Source organism: Lissotriton vulgaris, chromosome 11 (genome assembly GCF_964263255.1).
Source record: "Lissotriton vulgaris chromosome 11, aLisVul1.2, whole genome shotgun sequence".
Classification (NCBI taxonomy): Eukaryota; Metazoa; Chordata; class Amphibia; order Caudata; family Salamandridae; genus Lissotriton; species Lissotriton vulgaris.
Window position 1 is genome coordinate 822,894,021 of NC_141699.1, and position 26,492 is coordinate 822,920,512.

A 26,492-nucleotide genomic window follows, 5' to 3' on the forward strand; every position below is an offset into this window, starting at 1 on the left:
CCAGTCTTGACAAGATGGAGTCCTTAATAATCATCTGCCTGATGGACGGGTCAAAAAACCCCAGAAGCGGTTTGAGCCCCCGTAGTATGCCAGAGCAAGTCTCTGCAACTTTCTTAGTTTGAGACTGAAAGCAGAGGGCCGAATCGACCCAGACACCTAGATCTTTCACCACCTGGTTAGGGGTAGATGCACAGCCCAATATGGCCGGCCACCACCGTTCCCCCCAGAGCTCCTGATCTTTTCCTACCAGCAGAACCTCAGACTCACTGGAATTCAGTTGGAGACAGTTGGCAGTCAATCACTCGGCGACAGCCGAAAGATCGTCCTGAAACTCCTCTGAGGCTATCATTTTTTTTCTCACTTTTGTGTCTGTAGGTGCGGGGCTGGGCTGCCCACAGGGCAGGGGAAGGAGATGTAGACACTTTCTGACTGTACATGATGTTTTGGAAGGCCGTCTTGGGCCGGCCAAACAGTCATGTGCACTTAGCATTTCTCCACCTGACTGTATTGCACAGCCTGAGTAGAGAACATGCACAGCCTACCACTCCCTGTCGAAGCGCTGAACCACGACGCTCAGACCAATCTCAACGCTGCTGTCACACTGATGACAGCAGCGTTGTGATTGGCTAGGGTAGTCTTGGAGCCTGTGTGCTTCCTGTTGCATGTGTCGATCGAAGAGGATGGAGGCTGGCAAGTAAGTGAATTTTTCTTTTTTTCATTAAAAACATTTTTTTTAACCCCGCCCACCACTACTTCTCTATAAGTAACACTGTAACATAGGTACCAAAGACAGAATATGACTTACTTAAACTTAAAGTGTGTGCAGTTGTCATCGCAGCTTCCCGCAGCCCAAGTGCTGTCTAGCAGGTGCCATCTTCCTTGCAGGTGTACGGCGTTCCATGCGTGGTCTGTATCTCCTGAAAATTTCTGCCCGATTCTGTAACCGTACCCTTTGGCATAACCTGATATTTCCACGCATTTTATTCCGGCAACACTATAAAGGACAGGAGGGATTAGAACCAGCATCACTCGATTACCACACAGAATATTGCTAGAAATTCTAAAAATTAAGTGGGGGTTCTTGAATCAGTTAAGTGACGGAAGGTGGCCTTTCCGGCCTAACATTGTTGACGGACTTTACAGGTTCGGAAGTAGCAAGCTATTGAGCAACACAAGTTGTGTATTGCCACGAGCTGAATCACAGGCATAATTCGGTAATTAAACTCTTTCAGAATTAAACTAATTCCTTAAACAACAAACTTTCGGTTATGCAAAATATTTATCTTCACTATTTTGCTCGGAAGGTCATCTAGAATTTGCTTATATTTCTTAGTTTATTTTTAAGTTTATTGCTTTCAGTAATTTCTTTTTTTAATTTCAGACAATAGGCTAGCTCCAATCAGCAACACTGAAAACTCCTGTATAAAAAAACAAAAAGTCCTAAAAATTGATTGTCTGCTCCTCCTAAACGTACACAGGAATCCAGTACTGTTTTAAATAAGAAATGTAGAAATGAGAAATTCGACCAAGGTGTATATGCAATTTAGTTCATCACTGTCAGGACACAAACAAATCTTGTACTTCGTTGACACTTACATTTCATTTACTGCAAGAAAATCACACAGATTGCAAGATCTGTGCGCCTACGCATATTTGTGAGGTATCAAGTTTTTCTCCTCTTGAGTCAAAGAGACAGAAATATTTTTTGAAATTCACATAAATGTAGCTACGTGTAAATTTGAGGGTGGTGAAAAGTTGATGTTCATGGACCTCGAACAACATTATAATAAAAAGCATTGGCCCTGTACATTTTCTTCGTGTTTGATCCTTCCCTTTAAAGTTACCTGCACATCTGTAGAAACAGACCAGCATATCCTGCACAGACGCCCTTCCTTGATTGAAGAACATCTTTTGCATCCCCTGAACGTGCACCTTTGTTATGGTATCCCGCTACGTCGTACTCTGCAAGAGGAAGGGAGGATATATTATCGAGATGTTGGATCTTCATTAACTATCTGCAAAGGGCACTGATGTCTCTCCACAAAAAAAGCTATGGATGGCCTGGAGCAAAATTAGATTTTGAAAATATACCGAAAAAGCGCTCTAAAAAGCAAGATTATCTAATTAACAGCAATTTTAAAACGAGCATTTCATGAATACATAAGGCAGAAAGCCAACGAACTGAGAAACTGAAACTGACAAAACTAAGAAACATAATTGGTTTGATACGTTTTTCAGTGGCTAATGCATTTGCAATGAACCAACAAATGGATGAAAAAGTACTGCATTGACATCAATTCACCAAAATGCCTGAGGTAGCGGAAGTGACTTCACATGCCCTTTGACCTTCACTTTCACTCACACATACACATGCTTACATATACACACGGTTACACATATGCTTACATATACACATGTATTCACACATACACACAGACTCCTACGTACACACTCACACAAACACACATACACAAACCCTCTACCTAGTCAAACATAGCCAAAACTGCAAGCATGCATACAACATACACACATTTAAAAGCATTTTTTTAACTTACTTCATCTGCCAGTGAAAGTCATATTTCAGCTAGTTATACTCAATTATTCATTAAACTATTAGCGAATAATGTAATATTATTAGTATAATAAAACATTTAAAAAAACAAGGAGAGTGAAGCCCCCCACAATGTCCATAAGGACGAGCGTCTTCAGTTCCTGGCACTGATTTTGCCACTGCTGACATTAGAAGTCGAAAAGGCAGTGCCACGGTTCACAAGTGGCATGCCATGTGCTCTCAGCAGCAACCCATGGTGACTCCCTAAATAACGTCCATAAAGTACTGCCAAGGAGAGATGCGGGAACATGTAATATGAGAATCTTAAAACTGCATTATTTTCGTGATATAATAGCTTACTGTTCCATTGAGGGGTCAAGGGCAGGGCTTTAAGTGTGGGGGGGTCTGTGGGGGTCTGAGCACCCCCAGTTTTTTTGTTGGTGTTTCGGGTGAGCGTGCACGCGCACTGCTTAAGGCGTGACGTCATTGTAGCAGGAAGGAGAGACAGTTTCTCTCGAGATTTCCCTTCTCTTTGAACACGTAGCGCATCCTACGTCATTGTGCCCGCCATCGGCACAACAACAGTCGGTTGGTTATAAGCGGCACAACCCTGTTTTTACGGCCTGCAGCAAGATTTCTCCAGCAACCAGTGTGACACTGCTCTACCTTAAAGCAAGCAAGGGACAAGGGTCTACAACAGAATCCAGCAGCAGTAAAAAAAGAAAACTGGTGACACCTTCCCGGCCCTACCAGCACCGTCGGGACCCTGCCTCCACATCAGAGCTGCCTCAGCCATTAACCTTTTGAAGCCACACAAGACTTGCCCTCCCAGCCTGCAAGTCCTCAACGTGAGTATTTTAATGGCCGTTTTTATAATTCCCTTCCCCGTAGCTTTCTCATTCCGCCGCAAAGCGCCATTCATCTTTTCCAAACACTCTCACTGCCAATGCTGACTTGTTCTGTTTATTGATTTATATAAGCGGTGGTAAAGCGCCCTCATAGAAAGCACTGCGTATGCGTAGAAAAGATTGAACAGCCCTCCGAAGGGAAACCAAGGCAAATATTGAGCACCACTGGTTCCCCAGAATTCGAAAATATTGTTACAATTGAGAATTTTATTTTGGTTGTGGCTGCATTGAAAATGTTCAGGCACAATTCAGAAGTAAGTATATATCTCAAGTCAATAGTAAATTCGGCTTGCGTCACGGCAGGTGAGGCTTTTAAAAGAAGGCACGCAAGTTGCTGCCTTTCTTTATCTGCCTTTATTTATTGTGAATGGTTTTACATATTAATTTAAGTAAATGCGACAGGAGATGGCGCTGTTGCCGCATTCTGTGACCAATTGTGAGTTAATGATTAACTTAAATTTACTTTGTATGCGAGTTTGTTCTCCCGGAGTTAACAGGCAGGGCTTTTAGTGGGCCAGGTGCTTCAAAGCAAGGTGCTGAGATGGGTAGCTATTGAGGGCTCCATTTTTGCTTGCTCTGAAAGCCTTTATCAGTTCAAATCGACATTCTTTCAGTCTCATCATTTCAGACCTGAAACATTTTCAATATTATATACAACGCCATAGTTTTTGCTTATTTATCTTATGCAACTAACAACCACTTGGGTCTACATTTTTGCCCTCAGATAAATCTCACCTCAACAGCAGCACAAAGCCTTTGATGTAATTCCAAATAGGCTCGTTTAAGTTCTTTCACAGTTTCATCATTTCAGAACTGAAGCATTTCCAATGTTATATCTATACTACTATTATAAAGAGAGAACTGTGTCCTTTGAGCCTGGTAAACTCGAAAAGTACACCACCAATCACAACACCCAATACAGCGTTGGAAAGGGGAGGTCAAGGAGATGGACATAGACTATAGAGCACCACACCATATACATTAGGGGGGGACGTTAGGGGAAAAGTCGTCCGTATGGGCGTGTGGGCGTGACGCCACGTCAACGCGACGTTCGCTGTCCGGACCGGAGCGCAGGAAGGAGCAAGGGACCCACACCCGACATGCGGGGAGGAGCGGCGGCACGGGACCGACCCACAACATTGGAGTGCCCAGTGCGGGGAGGAGCGGCGATGCTGGTGGGAGCGCTGGAAGGAGCAAGGGACCCACACCCAACATGCGGGGAGGAGCGGCAGCGCGGGACCGAGACTCAACATTGGAGTGGCCAGCGCGGGGAGAAGCGGCAAAGCAGGTGGGGAAGGAGCGGCGATGCTACACCCGACATGCGGGGAGGTAATTTGACTTATTGGCAGAAATACCCGGACACGGTGTGAGTGGGAAGGGGCCCGAACGTACTCAGTAATCAAAGCTGGTTTTTGCTATAATACTGGCGCTCGGAGGCAGAGTTCAGGCACCAGTGGGAGGGACTCTATATTGCAAACCCAAGAGTAATTGGCAGCAAGCAGAGGAAGTCCCGGTGGATGGGGGCTCTGCAAGTTGAGGGAGTGGGAGAAGCGGCAAAGCAAGTGGGGAGGAGCGAAGATGCGGGTGAGTACTCTCGCAAAGCCTACCCGGACAACGTCAGGACGGGCTGCTAGTATTATATACAACAAAGCCATAGTTGGTGCTTATTTATTTTATGCAACTAACTATTGGGGTCTCCATTTTTGCTCTCAGGGTGAACAAAAAAAGCTAATCTCTGTAGCAGCATCATTACTCAAAGATGTTGATGTAATTTCAAATAGACTGGTTTTATTTCTTTAACAGTCTCATCTTTTCAGAACTGAAGCATTTTCAATATTATAATTTATATACAACAAAGCCATAGTTGTTGCTTATTTATCTTATGCAACTAACATCTATTGGCAAAGCCAATAGTCCTGACTTGTTGCAGGTATAATGTTACTGGTTGTATCTGATATATCTGGATCCAATGACAAACAGCAACATACTAGTAGGGTGGCACACTATGCTAAGCACAGATTTTTGTTGACATGTTTTTAAGCCATGCCCTTAATGTTATTGGTCATGGCCCTTTGAGAGAAACCCCAGGTTTTTCATCCCACTAAAAGCCCTGTAACCAGGCGATCCATGTCAGTTATGTGTATATATCGCTGTTGTTCAATATAAAAATCTATTTTTTGGTTCTGTTGCGTGTCTGTTTATAGTAGAGAAATACTACTATTTCAAGAGAGAGACTGACTAACTGACTATGAGAGAGACTGCCAAAGAGAATCCGACTGAGAGGGAGAGGCTGACAGAGAGAGAGAGAGAGAGAGAGACTGATGGAGAGAGAGAGACTGACAGAGAAAGAGAGACTGACAGAGAGAGAGAGACTTACAGAGGGACAGAGAGATTGACTGAGAGAGAGAGAGAGAGAGAGAGAGACTGACAGAGAGAAAGAGAGACTGACAGAGGGAGAGAGAGACTGACTGAGAGAGAGAGAGACTGACTGAGAGAGAAAGAGACTGACAGAGTGAGAGAGAGAGACTGTGAGAGAGAGACTGACAGAGAGAGAGAGAGACTGAGAGAGAGAGAGAGAGAGAGAGACTGACAGAGAGAGCGACTGACTGACAGAGAGAGCGACTGACTGACAGAGAGAGAAAATGACAGAGAGAGAGACTGACAGAGAGAGAGAGACTGACTGAGAGAGAGAGACTGACAGTGTAGTGAAGTTCCTATATTCCCAATAGGTTCTGCACATTGGAATAATATATCCTATAGATTTGACGTAGGACTTAAGTCAATAGGTCTCTATCGAATATACTAAAATTAATAGTTAGTGCCAGCTAGCTCAGAGGTCATTAGAAAAGTTCTCAAATACACAAGAAGGGATTAGTTTCTGACAACCGCATGAACATGAACACTTTGTTTCCCCAAGAAGAAGAACATATCTCTCAGAGTCGTGGAAACAATAGATAAGCATTTCAATCTGTCAATCGTGCATGCTTCGTTTCTACAGAGTGTGCAGAGAAAGAGTGAGACGGGCGTTTTCAATAAAAGGTTTATTGAACAGTCTTCTTTCTCATGCAACAGAGGTGAACTGCTACAATAGTTAGACAGAATGCAAAGTATAATGCGTACAGCGAGAATAGTATTATGAAATAATACTGTAAGAGCATTGTATGGTTTCTAAGCCATATAAAAATACATACATAAATAACACAGACTAAAATACTCAACTGGTGCTTCTAAAATACGCCTACCCCAATGTACCTAACCTAAGTCTAGTACAAGGGAAGAAGTAAGTATTTTTTTTTAGCATAGGTTTAGTTTTGCCAAGAATCTACCAAAGGTTTCTCTAGGTTCTAATCAGCTCCATACCTTAGAATCAAGGAGGTCTGGTATCTCTGTCTAGGGACTCGATTTCCCAACACCCCGCAAGGGGAGTCAGAAACCCTGGAGCTAGATTTCTTAGCAGAGGAGGGCAGCTTCCCGATAGGTCGTCGATCTGCTCCGAACCACTGTGCTTTGCTATAGCAAGTGAAGGTGTATTTTTACCTTGAAGGTGTTTAGGAATGCTATGTTTGACGTAAAGTTGGGCATGTGAACGTGTGAATGAACCCCTAAGGAATAGTTGTTTATTATAAAACTAACTGAGTTCTTGGAGACATCAATATTCAAACAAGGGGAAGTCCCTAACGGCTTAAGCTGGTTTTCCAAGAAATCGTTGTGACGTTTGGTGAACGGATGGAAGTAGCAATGCCTGTTTTTGGGTAGCATGGGCTATGCCTAAATAATAGGACTTGATGTCCATGCCTAAATAAGGGCAACGTGATTTGTACCTATATAAGGACATGAATCGGGAAAATTCAATCGGAACCTAAAACGCCACACAACACCCACTCCACTTTCTTATGTACGACTTCTACTAAGTAGTTAAACACGTAAAACATATCTAAATATGATGTGTTAAAATCCACCCCAAAATACATTAAAATGCATTGGTACTGGTTGTACACGAAAAGAGCATTTGTGCTGTACACATTTAAAGCAATGTTTAATTCAAAGAACATAGTTTGACGTTTGAAAAATGCTATCCGAATGAATCATGAAAATACATTTATGAAATGGCTCTTAAATACAGAAAAGAAAGGTGCCGTAACCATTTCACGTAATAATACATATAACTGTTGGTAATAGGACAGGGTCAAATATTGTCTCTGGAAGTTTTTCAAAGCATTCTAGTTCTCTATGAATAGTTCTACTTTAAGCAGATTACTTTGTGCCAAAAATACAAAATACAAATTTGGAAGACAAAAATTAATCATAGGAAAAAGAGTTCCAAATTTGGAACTTTGTTTTGAAAAGTGAAGGTCAAATTCAGAATCTCTCAGAACACTATGTGCCAATTCAAAAGTCAGTGTTATTGTTTGGAGAAAACATCAAATCTTCTAAGTCTGTAAAGAATTTGTCTACCATTGTAGGTTAAAGTTGGATTACCTCGTTAAGAAGATCAGTCGAACATAGATGTGAAGCATCGCCATCAGCATTGGTCGCATTAGCAATGTTCGAAGTAGATGATACCTGTGTGCCTGTTTCCTCTTGTACCTCACCGTCAGCATTTTGCGTCTGTGAGATCTCAATAAATGCCGTCATCAGAATTGGTAGCCGCTGAGGACAACACAGTGCATGAGCCGTTACTGGTCCAAGGAAAGTATCGACATCTGTTGGCATGACTGATGGGAGTGTCAGACAAGTGTCTAGCATGCATTCTTCTCCGCATAGCAGGCAACGCAGAACAGGTAAGATGCAATCTTGCCAAATTGGTTTGAATGATAGAAACCATGTGGTATTCAATTCTTCTAGACGAGGTAGTGCCAACATTTGGACGATGCGCTTACGACACTTCATCACCCGTAGAGTTGTTTACATGTTGAACTGGGTGTCGCTTGTGAATTGGCTTGCCATATCGAAGCAGTAGGAGCAAAAAATAGTATCCCTGCAGTGAGTCCCAAAATGAGAGGCAATCCACCAAACACAGAGTGCACGAAGTTTGGAAGTGTTCCTAGGACTGCTTCAAAAGGTGCTAACAGTCCCTAAAAACTTTCTTAAATACATGTACAATACCACTTGTATCAGACATGTTTAAGATACAACTTAACATTTCTGAGAAATGTATAGGGCAATTTGTAGTTAAGAGGGCATGTATCTCTGCAGAAGTCTTGCAACTTGCAGATCATAGGTCTCTTTGGTTGAGGTCAGTGGCACCGTTTTCTGTAAAAGAATGTCTTTCATTCTGCTTAGAGTATCAATTCGTATTGAAAAGATGTTCAGTGAAGGCCATAAAAGTGACTCCCGGAGTGTCTTGGTTTTTGGAAACAATACTTGCATACAACAAGTGACCCTGGCTGACGCAGTTACTAGATAGGGTACACCTGGCAACATGCCACAGCAGCTGTGACCGTTCAACATGAGGTAACTTCCATTAGAAAGCTGTCCAAAAATGGGATCAGTCACTGCAGCTGGTGAACCTTACATGTGGCAGGATAAGTTGTTAGAGGAACCATCGCAGGCCCTGTGTAAATTAATACCCTGACAAAGGAGAGAACCGCTTAGTGCGTTTTCACGATTTTTACCACTAAGAAACACTTCTTTTCCCCCACTCCAACATCTGTTTGTGTATGGTAATTTCCAGGATGTCTTGATGTATTCTTTACCCAACCTTTCATATGTGCCTTCTGGTATGTGTTTTAGGCAATCCTGAAAATGAAAAATTGTAACAGACAGAGTGATTGTTCCATGTATAATCCATTCTGTTGCTGACTTTTCAGCGACAGTTAATGGCAATCTTTCCAGTATTTCAATGCTCAGCACCGTATAGTCTGCTCCCCTCTGTGCCAGTTTGATCTGTTTATCAGTGAGATTGCATTCTGAAAACAGTGATGTAGTATTGATTAAACGCCAAGGCACATAGCCTGAACAAAGGTTTTGTAACGTCCAGCCTAATAGCATGATAGAACGTAATTGCGACTGACCATGTTGCAACATGACCAAGTCCTTTCCCTGATGTCTATGGCAGAGGATACTATGCTGTCCAAAGAATATATCCTGGACGACAGAGTCGTTAACCCATTGTCGACTACAGAGATAGTTTTCTCTAAATTAATACGATCAATTTCTCATATTTGTTCTGCAGTCTCTGATTGTGTAATCTTCCATGCTTCATTATATGCAGCATATATAAAACGTTTATGACGCGGTTTGCCAATGTGTGCCAATTCAAAAGTCAGTGTTATTTTTGGAGAAAACATCAAATCTTCTAAGTCTGTAAAGAATTTGTCTACCATTGTAGGTTAAATTTGGATTACCTCGTTGAGAAGATCAGTTGAGCATAGATGTGAAGCATCGCCGTAAGCTTTGGTCGCATTAGCAATGTTCAAAGTGGAAGATACCTGTGTGCCTGTTTCCTCTTGTACCTCACCTCAGCATTTTGCGTCTGTGAGATCTCAATGAATGCCATCATCAGAATTGGTAGCCGCTGAGGACAACACAGTGCATGAGCCTTTACTGGTCCAAGCAAAGTATCGACATCTGTTGGCATGACTGATGGGAGTGTCAGACAAGTGTCTAGCATGCATTCTTCTCCACATAGCAGGCAACGCAGAACAGGTAATATGCAATCTTACCAAATTGGTCTGAATGATAGAAACCATGTGGTATTCAATTCTTCTGGACGAGGTAGTGTCAAAATTTGGACGATGCGCTCACGACACTTCATCGCCAGTAGAGTTGTCTACATGGTGAACTGGGTGTCGCTTGTGGATTGGCTTGCCATATCGAAGCAGTAGGATCAAAAAATAGTATCCCTGCAGTGATTCCCAAAATGAGAGGCAATCAGCCAAACACAGAGTGCACGAAGTTTGGAAATATTCCTAGGACTGCTTCAAAAGGTGCTAACAGTCCCTAAAAACTGTCTTAAATACATGTACAATACCACTCGTATCAGACATGTTTAAGATACGACTTAACATTTCTGAGAAATGTATAGGGCAATTTGTAGTTAAGAGGGCATGTATCTCTGCAGAAGTCCTTGCAACTTGCAGATCATAGGTCTCTTTGGCCGAGGTCAGTGGCACCGTTTTCTGTAAAAGGATGTCTTTCATTCTACTTAAAGTATCAATTCGTATAGGAAAGATGTTCAGTGAAGGCGATAACGGTGACTCCCGGAGTGTCTTGGTTTTTGGAAACAATACTTGCATACAGCAAGTGACCCTGGCTGACACAGTTACTAGATAGGATAAACCTGGCAACATGCCACAGCTGCTGTGACCGTTCAACATGAGGTAACTTCCATTACAAAGCCATCGCAGGCCCTGTGTAAATTAATACCCTGACAAAGGAGAGAACCGCTTAGTGCGTTTTCACGATTTTTACCACTAAGAAACACTTCTTTTCCCCCACTCCAACATCTGTTTGTGTATGGTAATTTTCAGGATGTCTTGATGTATTCTTTACCCAACCTTTCATATGTGCCTTCTGGTATGTGTTTTAGGCAATCCTGAAAATGAAAAATTGTAACAGACAGAGTGATTGTTCCATGTATAATCCATTCGGTTGCTGACTTTTCAGCGACAGGTAATGGCAATGGATGGTCCTTTTGTTGGGCGCGAGTTGTTGGGTCAGAGCTAAGAGCTCCCTTATATCATTCCAGATACAGTTTCAACTTTATGAGTTACAATCTCAAGAGGAAATAAATAGAGAAGAAAACTTACTGAACATAGGTAACTTATATTTGTGAAATGTTTATTTGGCTAAATACCCGAACGTTTTGTTAAACTTTAAATAAATGTATTTGTGCTTATATAGCGCACAGCTACCCGCAGTGGGTGTCCCGGCGCTTGCTTAGAGAACCCGTCCTGGTATTCCCCTGTGAGATAACCCCCGGCAGGGTATCCACAAGGTGAAAGCCAGGCATCCCGCCGCGAGGGGCCGTTGTGGAGATTAAGCAAGCTATTGCCCAGAGTCGCAGAGTGTGAACCCGTGAGTCGAGAAGGCACCGGAGCGAGAATTATCGAGTCCGTGGAATTTTTAGCCCAAGACCCACCGAGGCAGGGAATTGAACCCTGGTCCAGGGCCGATCTCAGCTTCCGGGTCTGCTGCCTCTAACCCCTGAGCCACACTTCTCCACAAATACAGACACCAGGAGTCACATTCATGTTAATTTTTGGCTCATTGTCACCAATTATGGGATCTATGTCTTTTCTCTCACTTTGGTGGTGATTTATTTAAATGTATAATTAATTTCCTGATAAACTGTAAATAGTTTATCGTAGCAGGTGTGTTACACTATGATCCTATTGTTTTTGGCTTGCAGCCCTGAGGAAGTTGATTAGGCATGTGATTGATGCCCAACGAAACACGTGTTGGCTGCAGAGTGTGTCTTGAACTGAGAAATTCGGAATCTTGAAATAAAATAAGGATCTACGTACTTCAGGACTTTTGGTGTCTGATTTGAAATTGGACTACAAACGGACTTGTATTTTCAACTATATTTGAATGAACTCTGAAATTAATACAATTGTTACTTGATTGCTCGGCAAGAAGCTTTGTTAAATTTCTCACCCTGAACTGTGTTCAGGGAATATTGGGGGAGTGAGGTGACCTTCCTTGTCTTGCCTTGAGCATTTGCTGTGATTTGTGTATCTTTATACAAGCCAAACCACTTGCAGTGTGCCCTCTTTACCCTGTTATCTGTCTTTTTATTATGTATGAGTATTTGAGTGGAAACGTATTAGGTAACGCTGCACCGCTGACTTTGCTTGTGGCATTGACAGCTAGCATTATTTCGCCGTCTGTTTTCATTTTTGAACATGTGATTGCAGCCACGGAAGCCGTTTACACAGCTGCCTTCGCGGCTTCATCAGCCAATGAATTCCCTTCAACGTGAACGCCATCACGTTGATGACTCAGTGTATGTATCACGTGAGTGTTTTGTAGTTCCTGTCGTAACTGAATTACTTGTTCCCAAAGCAGTTTATGCTTGATTGTGCCACCTTTTGCATCTTTGTAACCGTTCTGAATCCAGTTTTGCAAGTATTAATTGTAAGATTCAATAAAATAATATGAATCGCTCACTATGAATGTGGGGAATTCGTGGTCCGTATTTTCAAGCGCCATCTTGAATGCTTGTAGTTCAGCTCGCTGAGCTGTACAATCTCCTAGAGATTGCGTCTTAGTGACCATTGGTCGGAATTTGCCATTGTGCCAGCGACCTTTAATGATCGCGCACGCCGCACTATAGGCTTGTTTACCCTCTGTAGCGGGTTGAGCTGATCCGTCAGTATAAATTATGCATTCATACTTCTCTAGAGGCAGAATTTCAGTAGGCAAAGGACATTCTTGTTCATATTGTACAAATGCTTGTGTTTTCAAGTAAGGGTCAAAAACGTATTCAACGTCTGTTGCTGCAAGAGAATTAACCCAATGTATAATAATAAAAAAATACATTTATAGAGCACATGGTTACACTCGGCCAGTGTGTCCCCGCGCTGTGCTGCAAAACCTGCCTCAAGCACTACCCCCTACCCTAACCCGGCAAGACTATCCCAAGGGGAAGAGACATGTTTTCAGATTTTTCCATCTTGGATGTAAAGCTTTAGCATTTGGAATTCTTGCTTTTGTCACTGCCTCCAAGGCAGGTACAATTGTCACAACCATAATGCGCTTACCCCGTGAGAGGGCTCTTTCTTTTGCTACTGCAGTTCGAACTGCTGTCAGAAATTTTTCTGTTAAAGTGAATTTCATTTCTGCTTGTGTGTACAAATGTGATTTGCAGGCTATTGATACTTTTTCTCCTTTGTTAAAGATTAAGTACGTGAATCCGCATTGTCCTGGAATGATTCGGATTGCTAGGTTGCATACGTTTACGCGTGTTTGCAAATGTTTTGTTGCTAACATGTCTGTTTGGAGTGAACGCAAAATTTCTGTGTGTTTTTGTGTCCAATTAACTGTCTTAAAATCAAGTTTGATTTATTCTTAGAGAGGTTTAACCCTTTCTGCATAGTTTAGAATGTAAGTTCTTCTGAACTTTAGGAAACCTAGAATTGACCGTAGGTTTTTTAGCGTTTTTGGAGGTTGGAGTAGCGCACATTTTTCTAAAAAGTCTGCTGCCAGGCTTTTGCCTTCACTTGAAAGTTTGTATCCTAAAATTAGGACGTTGAGATGGGCAATTCTTGATTTCTTAAAATTGAATTTATACCCCTCTGAGATGAAGCCCAAAATAATGGTGTTCACCCTGTTCAAGTGCCTATCCAAGTCATCGTCTGTTAGATAGATGTCATCCATGTATGACAATGCTTCATCATCATAAGTTTGTAGTAACTGTTACTCTAGCTGAAAATAACCCTGAGGGAGACGTAAGAATTGACGCTGTGTCCCCATAATTGTGAAAGAGGTCAAATACCTACTTTCTGGTGCAATGATTTGACAGAAGAAACCGTTAGAGATATCTAATGTTGTTTTATACTTTTTACACACAATGTTATTCATTAATGCTGCAATGTGTGCATTTTGTACTGCAAATGTTTTGCAACAAGAGTTTAGATGTCTGTAATCCAGTACTAGACGATATGTATTGTCTGGTTTGGAGACAGGAAACAAAGGATTATTCATTGACGAGGTGCATTTTTCAATCACCCCCTGGTATTCAAGTTGATCTAAGATCTCCCTGACCTGTATTTTAGCTTCTTACTTAACTGGGTACTGCCTTTGTGCAGTTGGTTGATTTTTTAACTGGATTTTATGGTGAGGAGAATCCTCATCCCATCCTACATGATTTTTATATAATGCAGGAGCCTGGGCTACTGCCCATTTCCTGGCATATTTATATTTTAAATGAATTGGAATGTGGTTGGAGAAGGCTGGCTTAATGATGTCTTCGCCATCTGGGCATTCCCTGACAAATTGTGGTGCCCAGTCTTGTTCAGCTAGAAGAATGTCATAACCCTTAGAAAGTCGCTCCCAAAAGAGTGCTCTCACTTTTCTTGGTATGTCCCCCTCCATCCGGAGTGTTATTTCATATAAACTATGTGGACAACTAACCCTGGTATCTGCAGTTTCAACTTGAATGAATTCATTCAAGTCCAAGGTCTCCAGATGATCCTTCAAGTTCTTGTGAGCTATGGTGACTTCTGCTGCACTGTCCAACATTGTCTTAGCCCATTCCACGTTTTTGAGTTGTGTCCTCAAGATCCTCGGCATGCCTGATTTTTAGACCTGCTACCTTCTTTTTGGTAAATTGATGTTTCTTGTTTTTCTGAACGTGTTGATCATCCTTGGACTTCACGCGTTCTTCCTTGTTTTCTGACTGTCCTCTTCTTTCGGATTTCTGTGATGAAGTCTGAAAGGTACGAGAGGATCGTGTATCAGTATCTTGATATCTATCAGGTTTTCTCAAATTATCCCTATTCCTGAGGTTATACCTCCTTTCAGAGGGCTCCTTTTGAGGAGACCTCCCTGTGGATTGAGAACGCTTCTCTTTAGAAGTTTGTTTGCTATTTTCTGACTTCTTTTTAGGAGGAGAAAAAGACCTTTAACTGTGTAATGCTATTAAATTTTGTATGTTACCAAGTAATTGTTCATCCAACATTGATTCAATGTCTGGGTCAGGTATGTATTTGGCTAAAGATAGCCATGTTGCTCCTGGTCTATCTAGTGGACAGAGACTGGTAATGTGATTTAAATGTTCTGGGGGCCCTTTGAACCAGAGCGCATGCTCTTGGTATGTTAGTGGGATTTGAATATCCTCAAAAGGAATGTATTCCGCTGGCCGTTCATCTTCTTTGTAGAAGTGAAAAATATTTGTTACTGGATTTGCTCCAGGGAAGATTATCCATGAATAGAATACCTCTATCTGGTGATATTCATATGCCTCTATCACAAAAACGACCCTACTGTAGTTTGAGGGTCTGAGGTTTGGTGGTTCCGAACCCGTTCAATAAAAGTCGTCGGAAATAGACAATTTGGGTGTCAGCGGACCGCAAATCACGAGTGCGGTGTGTACGAGTGTTTTCGCAGTAATCGATCAATGAGAACACTATGTATTCAGGGATTTCGTTTGAACCCTCGGGTTCCATTTTGTGGACGGCAGCCATTTTGTGTGGTTGCCCTCACATAGGCTGATGATTGCGGCCGAATGAGTCCTTGGGACACTTACACCTTAGCTGACTTCTGAATGACCTGGCCGAACTGACTCCCTTGCCCGAGGCTGACCTCGCTGAGCCAGTTCCTTGTTAAGCAGCTGGTCAGATAAAGATCAAAGAGCAGGACATGCCGAATTTACAGTACACTGCACCCATCTTTCTATCTTGCTTCCAATCTGTTTCTGCTCCTTCCTTTACGACATAATCATTGATTTGGGTTAAGGTTTTATGATGGGTTTGTCCGGCCTGATCGAACAGGAAAGTTGGAATTTGCTTGGTCATTTCTGGTGGGCTGTACAACAGAAAATGGGATTGTCGTAATGCACTACATTTGAAATGTCACATTGCGATTGGCTAGTTTGTGTGTAACCGATGCTACTTTGGAATGTGATTTTTGGTATAAAAGACCATGCTCCGCTCATTGAATTTGTGCAGTCTCTAGCGAACCAACCGTGTTGTGCTTCGTAGATCTCTGTTCCTGGTTGTAGCCAATGGTCTTTGACATCATCAAGTAGTGTCCCGTGTCTCTGTTTGCCGAGGCAGGGGAGAGGTGAACTGCTACAATTGTTAGACTAAGTCTAGTACGAGGGAAGAAGTAAGTATTGTTTTTAGCATAGTTTTAGTTTTGCCAAGAATCTACCAAAGGTTTCTCTAGGTTCTAATCAGCTCGTAAACGTACCAGCTATGTGAGGGACGCCGCTTAATCTGGACGAAGCCTGAGAAGTAGATCATCAGCTGACCGCCATCCGTTGGAGAATTTTCCTCTGGGGCTCTAGAAAACCTGTGAACTCGTGTTACCCTTTTCTGCCGATATAAACGCAGTGTTTGGATTACGACAAATTACCTTTCAGAATTCTCGAGCCCGCTGGACTCCATGTATATACCGTCAACATCTATCTGTTCGGGAAATTTGTTATCCTGAAGTGACCCAGGAGTTGTTATATCTCTTCTTGAATTCGGCCAGGATCTTTTTTTATCTTCAGTTGTCTGAACTTTCAGCTTCAGGATTGGTATTCGTCTTGAGCCCTCTGCTTTAAATATTGGAGCCACTGGCCCTTCTAGCATGTCCAGACCTCCGCATTTGCTGTTTTTCATCCTCGCTTCATTTGAACCGCATCTCAGGCATTGTCCTTGCCCAATTTATTTTTGATGGAAGGTCCTGATTTGGAACTCACCTTATTTGGGATCCGTGCCTGTTTCTGATTTATTGGCACTTTGAACTATTGCTGTTGTTTTGTGCTGTTTGCAAAAAAAAATGTTTTGTTCTCCCCACCTGTGGTCCTGAACTACAGAGAACTGTATTTTTAGTGCCCTGAGGAAGGTGTTGGCTACGAGGTAGCCTTGGCACCGAAACACGTGTCGGCACCGTGCAGAACAGAGACATTTGGACATGGACTTCCAGTAAATGCTCAGACTCTATTGCCCACTCATAGTGTATGATTGGGGTCTCTGTTCCTGTTCTGTTGTATATATGTAAATATATTTATAGTGTAAATGCTGGATGGGAGTGTTTCTGACTGAGTGAGTAGCTAGATGAATGGGAGCTTTTTTATGTATGTGTCTGAGATTTGCTTTCTACTGTCTGATATCTGTTCGTGGGGACAAAATATTTTGATTTGTTTACGTAAAAAATCATCAAAAAATTATGTGTGTCTCTTAGGATTTCTCTTTGTTCAGCACAACATATGATTTTCGTATGCATCCTTATTTGAGTTATTGAAATATTTTTTTATCTATTCACTTAGTATATTCATTGTTTGCTTGATTTGTATTATTGTTTTTTGTTTATTTGACATCACATTCTCCCTGTTTTTGGACACATGTAGACTTGTTGCGCTCTATTATTCCTGAGACATTCTTACGCTCTATTGCCATCAGTTGGCAGGTGACACCTTTTCCTCTCCTCTCCACTTTTAACCATATTTAGGACACACTTTGTGAATGTATAATAATGTCACTAACTCATATTAAACCTTAAATAAACATGTGCATCCATTGGTTGAATTAAATAACGTAATAGGCTGCAACTGGTCAGTGAAATGCCAAACAAAAAATAAAAATTAGGATGTTTTACTCTTCCTGGCCACACCTCTGATTCCGCCCACAGACCCAATCTTTAGGTTACTCCCACCATCTGATTCTTCGATCACAGTTCCCCAAATGTTTTTGCCCCCAATTCAACGACTGATCCTACTGCACTTGTAATAAAGTAGACAGGATTTCCACTAGCTTTTTAGGTAGAATTAAGGACAATTACTTTAGAGTTCCCACACTAGCACTTTTTTTTTTTAAATCTCAATTTTTTTAAATTTCTGCATTTTCATACATTACACAAATTGAACTTAACATATTACAGTTCATAGGCCTTCTCAAAAAAAAAAGATTTAACACAGGAATGTACACTTGGGAAAAGTGCTCCAGGACGCCTGTATGTAAGCGGGACTATTCAGTGCTTATGATCAATAGAGATCCCCTAAAGGAGAAGAATGTTATACTGAAGCACTGCCAAAGTAGGACAGCGTAGTCCAAGTGATCTGTGATACAATATAATACCCAAACAACACAGGCAGAGATTGTGGATATAGGCAGTAATCCATACCCATTAAACCTTGCGCTCTAGCGTCTGTTGGCTGAGGAAGCAATTTACATGCTTCTAGAGGACAAACAAATGGTCCAGAGGAGCTTACAATATTTATGCCTACTGCAGTAAGCATCCACACTAGCACTTTACCTTGTTTATTTTTTTATTAATTAGGACATTCACTGAAGAGACTTCATATTTTAGCACGTCCTTCTACTTTTTGACTGATTGTGTACTGGTTAATACTGTGTTCTTTCATCATATAAAGGTTGTGATTAACAATATCATGATTGACAAACTTTGAAACTTTGAGACGGGATATCCATCACCATTGTGATAGATTATCTCATCTGAAAAACTACAAATCAAGCCACTGAGACCTGAAAAAAATAAACAGACGTAGGAGAATATTGTGTAGGATTAATGAAGTTGGAATTTAATTCAGCACAATAAATTCTATGAAACATTAGAATTTGCAAGTGTTAGTAGGAAAACTGCCAATAGATTTTATTTGAACATAATTGTTATTGAACCAATACAAAACTGTGCCCAGTCTTGGGGGTCTTGGCTGCAATTACCTACCTATGTGATGGCAGATCCAGATAAATATGGCTCTGACTTTTTCGAGCTCACTGTGAACTTCCTTAAGCAGAACTTCCACCAGGTTTTCCACACTGCCCGTCACATCTACCTGTGGTAGAAGAGGGGAAAAATTGATTTTGTTAGGCTGAACATTTAATAAACACATTTTATGGAGTGCTCATAGCTGTAAAGAATATTTTTTATCATAATCATATATTCCATTGCTTTCATATATTCATTATTTCCATCCAACTAAAGAGTGCAACGAAGAATCGAGGTTTAACGCTATATAAATGTCGACATTGATGGAGAATATGACAAGGTCCATCTAAGGAACCCACTATGAAGAAAGTAAACGTGACATTAACTTAAAATGACAAACAAATGTGTCTTGCACTTGAGAAAGTGGGTCCTAGAGAAAAGCTGAGCTTGTAGACTTGTGTGCCATGCGACTTAAGAACTTGAGTGCAGCAGGTCACATACTCCTCACACAAGTGAAGGCAGTCCCCTGGTAAATTTCAGGGTGTGAACAGAAACTCCCATTTATATACCTATAGTACAATTACTAATGGGACTAGTGGTTATGAAACCAGTCTGGATGCCACAACAGGAAAACTAGTGTCAAGTAAGGAAAGGTTCGGAGAAGACGGGCTGAGTTTGGGTGATGGGAAGCTGAATAAAAATAACAAAAAACATGCGGTTTTATAGATTTTTTGTTTTAGCGTTTTTCAGCATCCATTCTTCAAAATGACATTTGTCATTGTAGTGACTCCAACGCAGATGGAAATAGGTTCAATGCTTTATTTGAAAGATGTAAAGCAGTAGTAAGAAGGTGCTGCCAGCTTAAAGGAGAACCCAGGACTGACCAGCACTCTAGCATATGACATATTACCATTCTGAATGACATGTAATCATTCTGAATCAGGTAGGTTTGAGGACTGAATCAAGCATTGAGAAACCATATTTAATGCAATGCCCAATAAGAGATAATACATTCTTCCACTCTATTTCCCTATTCTTTTACAGGCAGGCAGATCTTTTAAATATCATCTATTTGCCCAACATTATAGAATCCCTTACAACTTTCATCTTCATCCTTGAAGCAAAAGAATTCGTGCCTCTAGGTAAGATGGCTAAATAATCCATTTGGAGATTTAGACTTGTCAAAATAGGAGATAGCTAATTAATCCTTGTATTTACCCTGCTTCTATAGGCGAATAGGAATTTTCCTAAAACAACATCTTGTGATCTTCTTTTCCTCTATGACTGAAGAATATATAAAAACGATTACAAGAACGATATAATTTTAATAGGTAAGCCTAATCATAATTACAAATAATGGAATTAGATACCATTTTCATTTATCTATGAGTAACCTTACCTCTATTACCATCATTGAGAATTTATTAAAAATAGAGGAAATAAAAGGAATACCTTCTTGTTTTCCCTTTGTATGTATATTCTTCAAAAAAACTAGACTCCAAAGACAATTCGGAAAAACCAAATTGGTGGACCATACAGAGCACAAATCAACATTAAGGGTTCCGGTGGCGGACGGTGACGATCTATCCTTCACATTATTTAGGTAAAGTTACCTGAAAATGATTCCCTCAAAAACTGATGACAACTAGATTATTTAAAAATTAACAGTCAATACCACCTTTTCTCCTCCATTAAGCTTCAGCAATCCCTGAGGTCATAATAAGAAGCATGGCATCCTAAACTCGATCGCCCCTTTGAAAAGACAAAAGTAATTTTCCTTACCAGTAGTAAGTATCTATCCTAGAAGAAATGAGTATTCCAAGTTTGACCAACTTAGAATAGAGAATAACTTTGTACATATTCCTTTATTGTGTATCTACGTGGACCCTTCTTAAACCAATACAGAAACTCTTTTGGGACCCGCTCCTTACCCCATAAAAATATATATTGAATATATGAACCATAAAGAACTTCATTGGTCATAGTGGAATTGATAGATATTTATGTCAATTTTCTCATCCATCATTCATGAATTAGTGCATCTCCCTTCTGGATCAGTACAAGGAAATGACAAGAATAGAGGAAAATATAGATTAGATTGCTTTTTAAAATCATGTATGTTCTTAAACTATAGCTACTAAAAGACAAAGTTTTTACATGTTAAATCTCTCCTGTATTGAATTGTTTTTATATGTGTGAAATTGAAATGATATACATCTCTATTCTTATAGATATTACGTGGCTACTCCAGGAAGAAGGCGCTGGCCGCCGAAACGCGCGTAGAGTCATAAATTCTGCCACTCATCTATTATAGATAATGAATTTACTGTTTACTGTTTAATTAATTTTTAACTTGCTAATACCTTTGTGATTTTTTTAACTGTGTGTTATGCAAATGAAATGTTTACTGTTTTAATTATGAAAAAATAAAAAATGATGTCTTTTAGTCAGTTGTAGCTATTTGTTTATTATTCTTTATCAAATAAGTTTGTGTAAATTTTGATTGCCTAGGTTGTTACTTTGCATATACTAGTGGTTATGAAACCAGTCTGGATGCCACAACAGGAAAACTTGTGTCAAGTAAGGAAAGGTTCGGAGAAGACGGGCTGAGTTTGGGTGATGGGAAGCTGAATAAAAATAACAAAAAACATGCGGTTTTATAGATTTTTTGTTTTAGCGTTTTTCAGCATCCATTCTTCAAAATGACATTTGTCATTGTAGTGACTCCAACGCAGATTGAAATAGGTTCAATGCTTTATTTGAAAGATGTAAAGCAGTAGTAAGAAGGTGCTGCCAGCTTAAAGAAGAACCCAGGACTGACCAGCACTCTAGCATATGACATATTACCATTCTGAATGACATGTAATCATTCTAATAACAATTCTACAGCACATGCAAGCCTAGTTACAAGTAATACACATCACTACAGTCATACTGCCATTTATTAATGTCAGAAAGATTTAGCCACGTCACAATTCATGTACCTCTTTAGTCTAAGGGGGATATTCTGATGGCGGATTGGACCGCATCCGACAGCTCATCAGATGCAGTCCAACCGCCATCTGTTGCTGCGGTCCGAACGACACATTACAATGCATGCGGTCGGAGGCAGCAGGCAGAGGGTGAGTTTGACGCTTACCAACAGGCTCAAGGAGCCCGGCGGGCTATCGGAGGGTCAGTAATCCATGCAATAGGAGCAATACCTGGTCAGGCACTTCCGTAGGGATTACAATGTCCCTTTCCACCCGCCCTTTTATGGTGGTTCTTCCACCATAAAAAAGGCAGTTGAAAAGTGACTTAGGGGGCCCCTAGCAGGGCCCCCTTGACCCTTGACCCTCCGCTATGGAGCCTGGGCAGTGCCTATGGTGCAACCGCAAAAAAAGCGGAGTTCTGATATTAGCTTTAATACGGGAGGCAAACTTTCTAGCTGGTTCTGTTCTGGCATTAGAGTATATACTAAAGATCTGGCTTTCAGAGGATTAACACGAATTAAAAACAATGGTATTAATATTGCCATGATTTTGACGTTTATGAATAAATGTAAGAATATTGAATATATCCTAATAATTAGGCTCTTTTTCTGTAGGAAATGTTCTTACTTGTTTCCCGTACGTATCTGAAAACCTTTTTGTTGCAGTTAGAGGTATCGTTCAGAGCAGACTTCTCACCGACTTCATCCATGTGAGGACTACACCATCCCTTACTATTACGCTTGATAATGTACTTATTTTTCGCCTTTACGTGGCATCAAGGGAAACATAATTGTATGTCCACACTGTCAAGATATGCAAGCTATCATGCTGTTAGCATGCAGTCTTGATTATTAGGCAAAAACATGACATTGTGCTGCACTGGGATAAATACAAATGTATTAAGACTTTTTGAAACTTCAGTGCTCTGGTTTTTAGTGGTGGCTGAATCGAACATGTAGCAGAGTAGTATCTTTGTGTCCACATTCCTTTCATGGATATCGGAGTAAATACTATCCTAGGCCTCACTGGTTCCTGCCTCATCTTTGAAGAACCTCCCGCCAAGAGTTAACAAGCACACATTACCAAGGAGATGCTGGTGCGTATATGTATCGCGCCAGGATACTCCCCAGTAACAGTGCGCGCTACAAAACCATTTATACATACATTCATACATGTATGGTACCAAGTGGCGTATATTGTATGTATGTAATTAGCAAGGAGATTCAGGGTTATGCACTACTGTCAGCAAACAGATTCCGTGGTGAAGTCTGCACATCAAGCAGGTATTTTTAACATTACCAACAGTTCAGTAATAGTATTGATGATTTCCACTGCATTCTAGTAAACGAAGACCCTTCACCTTACCCTTGAAGCATATGCGTCCAATTTCTCAAATTTCTTCAGGTCTATTTCTAAAGACTTCAAACTTGACTGATCCCAGGGGTAAGCTAGAAACAAACACAGAAACATTATTCTATAGAATATATAGAGTTCTATATAAGACAGGTTGATGGCCTTTTGAGCTATGTGGCAAAAAATAAATCTCTGTAAAAAATCACCCAATGTGCTTCCTAACGGAAAGCAAAATAATTCCACAAAACTATTTGGATATTTCAGTGGTAACACATGTTTTAAATTCTTTCCTTCTCGTGATGTAGGACGTAGTGAATGTCTCATCGACTTGCTTGGTACATGCAAGAATAAGGTTTGTGCCAGCCCTGAAGGTGCCTAACCAGGCTCTCTGCCAGAGTGCACTCCCTTGCTCCACTTGTAATAACTGTGCCTTTTCAGCTGCTGTATCCCAAGAATGGAACACTACTGTTGCGGGAGACAATACTAATTGCCCCTAAGTCAAGGAAGCTGAAGAGCGATACTGCAGGATGCACTGTTGATTTCTGGATGCTGATCCGTTGATTACAATGTAAACAGAAGGAAAAAATTAAATCTCTTGTAGATTTTGGCCTAACCACGTGCGTGGTCCATGCAAATAAAATTAGAGGTAATTAAATAGAGCTCATATAGCATATATTTTTTAATCTGTGGAATGGTCTTATCCATTCACTCGCTCCTTTTCCATTAATAGATGCTCATCTACAGCCACTCTTACAGCCCCTAAATTCAATGACCTATGCTTCCATGCAACCCTCGACAAACACGCACACAAACACTTGACCATCGATTTTGAAGCACTTTTACACCTTAAAAAACAAAGTCCTATTGGTTTTGCCGAGGTTTATTTTAGCATTATCAAAGGCCTGGAAGGCTGCCTCGAATCAGATCTAAAAATCAGCTTGAGGAACATTCAGTGCACAATTTCGACTGCAATCACTTTGTGCAATACAATCATTTCTTACACAAAATTGATTTTACTGCACTCTCCAGGAAATCGCATATGAACATTAAGCAAACAAACAAATATCATTACTGCCCTACATTTGGAATCAGTAACTGAGTAAAGATAACAGTAACTATGTTGTAGCATAAACAAAATCAGCTGAGTGATCCCAAAAACCAAACCTACCGTGTGAAAACATAAAAATAAGTAAACATATAAGACAAAGCAAACACAATTGTATTAGTACCAGTTTCAGAAGCATAAATCTATTTGCGCCCTAATTAGGTAGCCAAACTCTCTTCTGGTATTCAACTGGTGGTGCCTGTAAAAAAATTGGGTTACAAGTTGTATGTAAGAAGTCTCCAATTGTCTCTTTACTGGGAACCAAGTACCTTTGTAGCACTTGCCTCTCTAAGGGTAGCGTAGCAAAGCTGTTCAAGGCCTAATCAGGGGAGGTGGTGTGGTTAGCAACCCCAATTCACTGTCACATAACAACAGCACTCCTAAAATTATTTTCCAATCAGTACTTTTTCTTTTAAAAAGAAAAGGTAGCGGGACGTGGCCAAGATGGCGACTTACTAGGTTGCGCATTTGTGGCGCTCCGGGTCGGCATAGACCCGTAGATTTGGTGACCTGGAAGGCTCATAGAATCTGCTTAGCCCTCCATGGGGGCCGCGCTGTTCCTGGGGCCGTTCCATGGGGCTGAAGCCCCGGAATGGGAGGCAGCCGCAAAGGCTACTAAGAGTGGCTTGGTGTGAGGGGACAGCTGATTGGAAGCGGCCTGGAGAGTCCGGAGCGGCGCAGCTGCTGGTTGCCATTAGCAACCCATGAGACCTATGGTGAGACCGCCGGGGAGCCTGTGATCGAGCGGCGGAATCGGCTGCACCAGGCATGAGAGGGAGCAGTCCCAGCCCGGCAGCAGAGGAGCTGCCTTGACCTACGCGAGGCCACAACTGTGTGGGCCTGGTCGGGCCTTTGTCCGCAGCCAACCCCCATCACTGGATAAGCTTGCGAAGCGGCACTGGGGAACGAGCTGATTGCCTGGGGACTAGTAGGGAAGGCAAGTGACGGAAGGCAATTGGCACTGTGGACCACGGCCCCGGAGCTTGGAGAGAGAGCACCCAGGAGAGACACACTGAGCTGCAAATAGGCTATGCCCGGGACGAGGCCCAGCAGGTGGGTCCTGCACCTGTGAGGCACAAGCCCTGGATCCTCGGCCACGGAGGCCTAGCTGAGCCTGGAAGGCCCCCCACGTAGACATTGCACTGCAAGGTAGGCCCTGGGGAGCCTAGATTGGGACTAGTGATAGTGGAACAAAGCGACTGGTTCACGGGGGTAAGACAGGATTGCAGAGAAAGTGCCTTGCTGGCTGCTATCCCGAGGAGTGTGAAGCATCTCCCTGGTGACCCATCCAGGGCATATGTCACTGAGGAGAGACAGGTGGCATTACCCTCATTTCTCGAATGCCCCCCAATTCAAACACTGAGCTAAGACTTGGGGAGCCGATGGACTTGGGCCCTGAGGTTAGGAGTGATCGCTAGCTGACCCAGCATTAAAGCACACTGGCGGGTGCGGGCAGGCGAAGCCTTGACTAGTTGAGTAGCCAACGCACTTCGGACCCAAGGCACAAGATGTTAAAGATTGTAGGGATTTGTTATCATGAGCTGAAAGGGTCTCGCTTATTATATCCCGCAGGGATTAATAGGCGAGTATATAGTAGGCAAAACAAAATCTCTACCAACTGCGGATTACGGTCCAGTTCATGTGATGCACTCGTGTGAGACGCACGTCAAACCCATCAGCCTCGCACCAGACTTCAATGGAATGCGCTCCCAAGCTGCTCCCCCGCCGCTCGGCCTCACTTCTCACTCACACCCCATATGATCATTCCCTTCCACTCGCTCGCTCCCCTGCTCCCCCGCCCCCCCATCCTACTTGAAAAGAAGCCATTACACCATTTGCGCCTAGCATTCCCCCCATCAGACTACAAAGGAATGCCTCCCGCTCACCCGCCCCCTGACTCACCAGATGCTTCTGAGGGTGCCTGTTCCTGTTCAATTAGCGTCCCTGTCACTGTGTCCTGCACTCTCTCCTACCACTTTTCCTCATGCTTTTCACTCCCCGTGGCTGTTACTCTGCTTTGTCCTCTATCCTCACAGGTCACTTATTTTCGACACTCAGTATGCTTGTTTTTCTTATCAACCAATCGAGAATAAACAACCTAGGGCAGGAGCTGCAAGGTCTAATTATTAATAATACTTTCGACCGCCGCTTATATTTAATGCTGCAAAAAGGTTTCCTTTACCGGCAATCATTGTGCTAGCTACAGAGCAGATTAGAATGCGGGTGCAATGTTATCTTCTACAAGTTCTGAGTGACTTTAAACATTGCGGCAGCTCACG

General features: G+C 41.8%; 1 protein-coding gene across 1 annotated transcript in view; it reads right to left on the minus strand.

The window, feature by feature from the left end:
- The window catches only part of LOC147683539 (kyphoscoliosis peptidase-like), a 462,798-nt gene that overhangs the window by 107,473 nt on the left and 328,833 nt on the right, over nucleotides 1-26,492 (minus strand). Inside the window, exons 10-13 of the mRNA XM_086943931.1 lie at nucleotides 23,121-23,203; nucleotides 18,802-18,910; nucleotides 1,845-1,962; nucleotides 806-994 (exon numbers count right to left, since the gene is read on the minus strand). Coding sequence (XP_086800057.1) covers nucleotides 806-994; nucleotides 1,845-1,962; nucleotides 18,802-18,910; nucleotides 23,121-23,203 — 499 coding nt within the window. The remainder of the gene's footprint in view (nucleotides 1-805; nucleotides 995-1,844; nucleotides 1,963-18,801; nucleotides 18,911-23,120; nucleotides 23,204-26,492) is intronic.